The sequence below is a fragment of the Mus pahari genome, chromosome 11 (genome assembly GCF_900095145.1).
Source record: "Mus pahari chromosome 11, PAHARI_EIJ_v1.1, whole genome shotgun sequence".
NCBI classification, from domain to species: Eukaryota; Metazoa; Chordata; class Mammalia; order Rodentia; family Muridae; genus Mus; species Mus pahari.
Window position 1 is genome coordinate 21,050,764 of NC_034600.1, and position 8,215 is coordinate 21,058,978.

An 8,215-nucleotide genomic window follows, 5' to 3' on the forward strand; every position below is an offset into this window, starting at 1 on the left:
AGGAAATTCAGGACACAATGAGAAGACCAAACATTTCATTTCATTGATTCATTTTATTCTGTTTATATGTTGTTGCGTACAGTTCTCAATTATGATTATTTCCTGCAATCTAATCCTTTTCACTGCTTAAGTTCTCCTCCTCTTCCTCCTCCTCCTCATCATCATCCTTCTCCTTTTACTTTTCTTCCTCCTCCTCCATCTTCATCTTCACCTTCCTTTTGTGTTCCTAGAGCTTTCAGGTATTTTTGTTAAGTTTCTATTATAAGATCTCTCTGATTTTTTTTTTTTGAAAGCATTAGGTGCTATGAACTTCCCTCTTAACACCACTTTTGTTATGTTCCTTAAGTTTAGGTGTGTTCTATATTCATTTTCATTAAAATCTGGAAAGACTTTAATTTCTTTCTTTATTGTTCCCTTACCCAGTCATCATTTAGTATAGAGTTGTTCAGTTTACATAAGATTGTAGGTTTTCTCTTATTTCTGTTGTTGAAATCCAGCTTTAATCCACGCTGGGCTGAGAAGGTGTTATATCAATTTTCTTATACCTATTGAGACTTGTTTTGTGATTGAGTATGTGGTCAATTTTGGAGAAAGTTCCATTATATAGTGAGAAAAAGGCACACATATATATGCATTTGGCTGGAATGTTCCATATGTATCTGCTAAGTCTGTTTGGTTTTTCATGTATGTTAGGTCCAGTATTTATGTTTATGTTATGTTTGCATGATCTGCCTGTTGGTAAGATAAGATTTCATCAACATAGCAAAGATCAAGGACAAAAGTAAGAGCTCATGGTGGGCAGATGTGGGACTGCTTGAGTGTGCAAACTTGTTGCGCCACTATGGAAATCAATATGGCAGTTCCTCAAAAGAGTAGGAATCAATCCACATCAACACCCAGCAATACCACTCTCGGGAATATGTCCATAAGACATGCCATCCTACCACAAGAACATTTATCAACTATGTTCATACAGTCCTTATTCACATAAAAGTCAGAAACTAGAAAGAACCCAGGTTGTCCTTAACTAAAGAATGGATAAAGAAAAAGAAGAACATTTATGCAATGTAATGTTACTCAGCTAGTAAAAAATAACATGAAATTTCCAGGCAAACATATAGAAGTGGAAAAAAATCATCCTGAGTGAGTTAACCAAGACCCTGAAGACAGCTGTTATATGTACTCACATGTAAGTAGATATTAACTGTCTATAAAGGGAAATATTCTATAATCCACAGAACTGGAGATGCTCAGTAGCAAGGAGGGCTTGAGGAAGGACAACTGGATCTCCCTGGGAAGGGGAAATAGAATAGATTTTTGTGGGTGGACTTGGGGTGGTTGTGGATGGGAACAGGAAGGTTCAGGTAGGGGTTGTGGAGTCAAGGAACAGAGTACAGGAAAATATGACTGAAAATGGAGGACATTAAAGGGACAATTTGGGAAACAATGGAAACTCTCTGGAATCTATGGACCTGACATTGACAAGGACTCACAGTAATGGAAGATACAGAGTCTGAATCAGCTCTCTTCTGACACCAGGCAAGGCTTCCAGTGGTGAGTCTAAGACAAAAATCCACAGAAAACCTTTGACATACAATGTATCCTGTAAGCATGATATGCTGAGGCAATGGTGGTGCAGAACTTGTATGAGTGGCCAAACAATGATGGTCAGGAACCAGAGGCTGGATAGCCCAGAGACCTAAAATAGAACCGAATACAACTGGGAAAAAAGTCAATAAAATGATTCTTAATGGTATTCTGCTATACTCATAGATCAGTGCATAGCCCATTTGTCATCTGACAGATTCATCCAGCAATTGATGAGAGCAGATGAAGAAACTAATAGCCAAACATTAGGAAGAACTTGGGGAACCCTACAAACAAGGAGGAGGGAGGACTGTAGGAGTCAAGAGGAGCCTAGGGCAGCAGGAGAATGTGGACCACAGAATCAACTAAACAGGGCTCATAGGGGCTCACAGAGACTGAAGCAGCGATCTAGGAGTCTGCATAGATCTATGCTGGGTTGTCTACCTACATGTCATTATTGTGTAGCTTGGTGTTCTTGTGGGCCTACCAACAGTGTGCGTAGGAGGTATCTGATGCTTTTGCCTACTATTGGAACCTTTGAGTCCCTACTGGGTTGCCTTGTCCAGTGTTGACATGGGGGTTTATACCTAGTCTTATTGTAACTTGTTGTGCCATATTCGGTTTGTATCCCTGAGAAGACTGTTCTTTTCTGAAAGGAAACAGGGGAGTAGAAGATATAGGTGAGAAAGGAGGTGGGGGGAGGAGGCTGGGAGGAGTGGAGGGAAAGGAAACTGCAGTCATCTGTATAAAACAAGAATAAATTAAACATTTAGTTATAACTTATTACCAAACTAAATCTAGTAAAAGCAAAATAAGAAGAGAATTATATTATGAAGGTACAATGTCAAGAGACCAAGTGTCTACCTCAAAATCAGGTTGACTTATGAAAAGTTGAGAATATAATCAGGCAGAGACAGGTTTTATAAAAGTAAATGCATGAACAACTCCCAGTGGTCACACTGGAGTGCACATCAGCTCATGTCACTAACAGACTTCTTAGTGGTAAGTGTCACAGAGGTTCACAGTATAGAGAAAAATATAAATAAATCATATAATATTAATTGTAGTGGGTATTAAGATTAAATGAAAATAACTCCTTTTCTTATAAAAGAAAATCTAATCAGAACATACACTTTAAAGGGATTAGTTTTGAATTCAGAGCTAATCTCATAAAAACTGTGACCCCATTCTTTCCTAAAACCTGAACATCAACAAACAAGGTTATGTATCTAAAAGTATCTCTTTACACTAGAAATTGAAAATTCTAATACGCAGTAAAAATATGAATTATTTTTTCTTAAAAATGGGTCTCTAAAAAATAAAAAATGATAATAGTATTTTCCTTTCTTAAAGGGGAAAGCGAAACTGTAAATTTCACTCAATCCAAATGTTCAAGATGTGCAGTGATCCTGAAAACACGACTTGGCACATGAAAGATTTGAAAATGTCAAGAAATGGCTAAAACTGTGTCTGCTAGAGGGCCACACAAGAATCTACTGGACTAGAGAGTCACAGAGGTCTCTTTGCTATGGGAACAGTATTATGTGGAAACACAACAAAATTTAGTACATCTTTCTGAGTTGAATCTCTACATTCTTTCCCATCCTTCTGAGTTTCAGTGGTCATTTTTGACAAATTTCACAGTTATCTGTGTCATTAAAGAAAATGTTACAAACTCCTTCACAATGTCTGGGTCATCCAAGTGCAATGAACCTTACAGCATTTTGCCATGTGTGCAACTGTCAGCACATTTTTGCCAGCAGAACAACTTATGAGATATCACTCTGAAATCAGTTTGCAGAACACATGGCATTCTAGAAGACTCCTAAGGAAGTCTGACTGAATAAGCATGCCAATGTTTCAGCCGCATCTAGAAAGCTGAGCTTCACACAGAAAGTTTTACCTCAATTAAAGATTTAAAATTCTCTCTCAAACAATCCAGGCAAGAACAAACTTATCAACAACAAACAGTGTGCAAAAGTAAACATACTAGCAGACATGTAAACTGCACTGTGATTAAAGGCAAATCGTCTATGGACTCAGCACTCTTCTGCATTCCTAAGTATATTTATATTGTTTTATCACTAGTAAAAATCAGTAAAAAACAGTATTCAAGGCCCTGGTTTTGATAAAGAGCGATTAAGGATAGAAAGCAAGAAAATTTCCAGGATTACTACCAGTCTATAATTTATTTATAGCAAGACTTATAAATGACATAATTCATGAGGAAATAAAGGCTTTTACTCACAGAATCAGCAAAACAGGTTGCACAAGCATGCGGCAGGGGCAAGCCCTCCAGCACCGCACCTGCCAGGCCCAGCCTTTCACATCCCAGGTACCAAAAGCTCCTCAGTGACTTGACATGTGGTATAACCAACTGACACAAATTACTGAAAATAAATGTCTGCTGAATAGGAAATATCACTGCTCTTAATTTGACCTGTTCCATTTCACAATATGAGAAGAAACAGGCAGTACTTGTAAGGGCATCTAACATCATCTGATCGAGCTTGGACCACAGAAAAGAACACGACTGATACTAAATTGAATGTGTTAGTTAAAATCTTCACCTATTTTAAATTATTATGTGACTAACCTCAACATGATTTAAAAAAAAAAACATGCATTGACAGTGAATATAAATATAGACCCTAAAAATGAAATTACAAGGGACAGCTATTCTACATTATTCCCCACAATAACATATATTTGAAAATAATAATTTTATTTATTTCTTCAAATACTTCTTCAGATTGAAAAATCACCTTTACTATTATGAGTTTTAAAAATTGCTTTAAAACCCTATAGATGGAACAACAATATGAACTAACCAGTACCCTGAGAGCTCGTGTCTCTAGTTGCATATGTAGCAGAAGATGGCGTATTCAGCCATCATTGGGAAGAGAGGCCCCTTGGTCTTGCAAACTTTATATGACCCAGCACAGGGGAATGCCAGGGCCAAGTAGTGGGAGTGGGTGGGTAGGGTAGCAGGGGCGGGGGGAGGGTATGGGGAACTTTTGGGATAGCATTTGAAATGTAAATAAAGAAAATATCTAATTAAAAACATTCTAATAAATAAATAAATAAAAATTGCTTTAAAAGCATTTAAAAATTGGATTGAACTAAAAACAAAATAAGCAAACAAAGCAAACAGAAAAACAAGAACCAATTTCTTAGTTATTATCAATGAACCTAATAAAGTTCTCTTTCTTAAGTTGTACATCTCAGATGATTAATAAACCAAAGGCAGAAGCAAATTTGATGTCTATTTAATTTAGGTAGGCTCTAAAAGGAATAAGCACAAACTGTTAAAGTAGCTAGCTCCTTAGTCCAAACTGGTGCAGAAATTAAGCCAAGTAGCAGATATGCTTGGCTAGAAAGAATGCAATCTTTAAAAAGCTTAGACACAAAGTTATTTCTATTTTATTGTTTTTAAGTATGACAATATAAATAATGTTTCCTTAATTATTAATGATATATATTACTATACTTAACTATGTTGCTTTCAAATTTTAAATATATAAAGATAGGTATATAAAGATAGGATGGATGACTTAAAGGCCAAAAGTATCCAGGTTTAATTACCAGTACCCAAATGGCAGGGAGCTCACAATTGTCTGTAATTCTGGTTCCAGGGTATTTGAAACCCTCACAAAGACACATATGCAAGCAAAGCACCAACACAAATTAAAAAATTAAAATTTACTAAACTAATAATAAGATAAAATTTCAAATATACTCAAAGAAAGAAAATAAATCAATTATTAAATAGGCAAAGGTAAATTTAATGTTTTCTTTCTAGAACTCTGTATTTTTCCATACTTATTTTGAGAAAACCAGGCTGTAATAGTCTAATACTCTTGACACTCTTATAATCAACTGCAGTACTTAAAGTGTTTTAAATATTGATGAGTAAATACATTTTCTAGTGTTTACACAGTGTATTAAAAGAAATATGTCATGAACTTTAACTTCGAAACATTGTGAGATGGTGAGACGGCTTAGTAGGCAAAGGTGCTTGCTAACAAGGCTGACCATCTGAGGCTATGACCATCACACAAGTGATGCAGCACACACACACAGACATGAACATGCACACACACAGAAAATACCTTCACAGAAACATAATATATATTTTTTTTTCTTTATAAAATCAAAGCATTGAATTCTTGGCATTTATTTCAGAGTTGTTCCAAGAATGATAGACCGAGTACTTAAATGTGAAACAAAATTTATCAAAAAAAAAAACAAACTTGTGGAAAGGTTTACTTACTGAAACATCTTTCAGTTCTTTCTCAAGGGAGAAATGCCGAGACTCCTTAGAAAAGATGAACTTGTATGTACCAGCTGCTCCTGACCCTGGCACCAGTGCCTTTCTCAGCTCATCAACATATTTTCCTTTCTCCATAGCCATGTCATCAGCTTCTTGGGAAATCTCCAATTCAGAAACTATGAGAAAGATTAATTAAGGTGATAAAATCAAGTTTCTATTAGAAAATAGGATTTAACTGTTATAACTACCAATGTAACAGAAATTTGAAGGAATAAAATCAAAATGTTTCCTAGTAGTTTTTTTCAAATACATTTAGTGCTACTCACCTTTTTCGTCCATCTCCTGTAATACATTCCCTCCCATCCTTAGTTAAGCACCCCATTCTCCCCATTTGCCCTTTGGAAGGCCCTGTGTCCTACAATTACACCTCTTGAGCTCATTGTCTTCCTCTCCAATCCCCTCTACTTTCCAGCTTCTGCAGGTATACCAGCCTATGTACTCAAATCTAAGTACTCAGAATTAGGAACTCTGTGTCTGTCTGTCTGTCTGTCTGTCTGGGGGGGGGGTGTATTATAGATTTATGACACATGGGTGATAATGCTCCATTCAGGAATAATAGGTTATTTAAAAATACCTCAGTTTGAGGAAAGGGAAACCATCAAATATTGGTCAAGAGTTCTAGATATTCCCAATGTACTGAGCTACAGCTCTACAATTCCCAAGTAGGATGCTATTGCGGAACATAACACACACTTCCAACATAGGACTGGAGGAACTGAACCAGGACTGACATGGAGGCTTTTTCTCTGAGGGCTAATTATCAGAACATGCAATCCAACCAGACAAAACAGAAATGTAATCAATAGTTCTACACAACTATAAACCCTGCAAAGCAAAACCAATAACTAGTCTGCCAAGATATCCCCAAAGATGTAATAGGGTGATCTTTATCTTGGAAATAACTAGTGGCCACCGCCTTGGAATTAAGGAGTATTTAATAGGAGAGAACTGAAGCTTGCTACTGTAAACCTAGACAACATTCAGAGTGTCCTCAGAGAGGGCAAGACCCTATAATAGGACCAACTATTGCCATTTCCCTAAATTAATAGAGCTTCTAACAGAGTGTTAAATGCCTTTCCTTATTCTCAAAGACAAGTATAGTTCGCAGCCCTCATTAAATGAATCTTGTTTTGAAGTAGGCAGAAGCTCTACAACCAGTAAAATGCAAAGAATGAGTGACTGTAGGGTCCTCAGCCCTAGCTGGTACATCTATGACATAACCCCTCCTCAGGAAACACCATAAAGGAAAGGTGGAAAGACAGGCAGAGAGGGTACTAGGACATCTGTCCTGAGACAGTCTTCCAGACAAAATGCTGCACTCACAAAAATCTCAAAAATACGGCAGCCTAAACAAAATCTAAACAATGAGCACACCAGTTAACTCCTACACGGCATCTTAAACAGGGACTGACGATTGCCTTGGAGACCCTGTAGGTTTTACCAGTTTTACACACACACAGACACACACACACACACACACACACACACACACATATATATAATTGAAAGCTAACTTTTCAACTATCATCCATAAATAATACAGGGTTAAAGATGGAAACTTCAGCAACTCATTCGCTCATTGTGTGCGAGTCCATGTACCCCTGTGCACATGTGGAGGCCAGAGGGCACAGCTGCTATCCTCCTTATCACTCTCCAGCTATGCTCTGACACAGGATCTGTTACTGAACCTGAAGCTCACAATTTAGGCCTGATTCACTGAAAATCCTCCTGTCTGAGAACCAGGTTAAGATATGTGATATACACCCAGTATTTCCACATGGGAGTGAAAACAAGGCCACAGATCATCATGAGTAATCAATAAGTACATTACCTGTTGGGGCAGCTCCCAGGGCTGAGGGAAATGCTTTTAAGATGGTTTCATTAACAGGAAAACACTTCAGTTGTTTTCTCCTAATGCAAGTACTGTTCTAAAGGCTTAGGAGATCTTGAACCTTGGGTTCTGCCTACACGGCATCATAATTACAGTCACATACATCTCCATTTCTGATACTCCCTCTAAGATTTATTTTTATGTGTGTGAGTGTGTGTGTAAGCTACGCTTTACAAGTATCCTTTGTCATCTGCTTTAGCATTGGGAATTCAAGAAGAACATCTGCGTGCCAATATACCCGACCTTAAACAGGTTACCTTTGTTTTAATTAATATATTTTTGAAGTTAAAATATGACATAATGCACTGCCTTCCCTTTCCTCCCTCCAACACTTCTAATATATCTGCTTTCTGTCACTCAAAATTTGTAGTAGTCTCTCTCTCTCTCTCTCTCTCTCTCTCTCT

General features: G+C 37.2%; 1 protein-coding gene across 1 annotated transcript in view; it reads right to left on the bottom strand.

The window, feature by feature from the left end:
- Nucleotides 1–8,215, bottom strand: part of Xrcc4 (X-ray repair cross complementing 4) — a 201,735-nt gene that overhangs the window by 164,812 nt on the left and 28,708 nt on the right. The window contains exon 3 of the mRNA XM_021208634.2: nucleotides 5,861–6,036. Coding sequence (XP_021064293.1) covers nucleotides 5,861–6,036 — 176 coding nt within the window. The remainder of the gene's footprint in view (nucleotides 1–5,860; nucleotides 6,037–8,215) is intronic.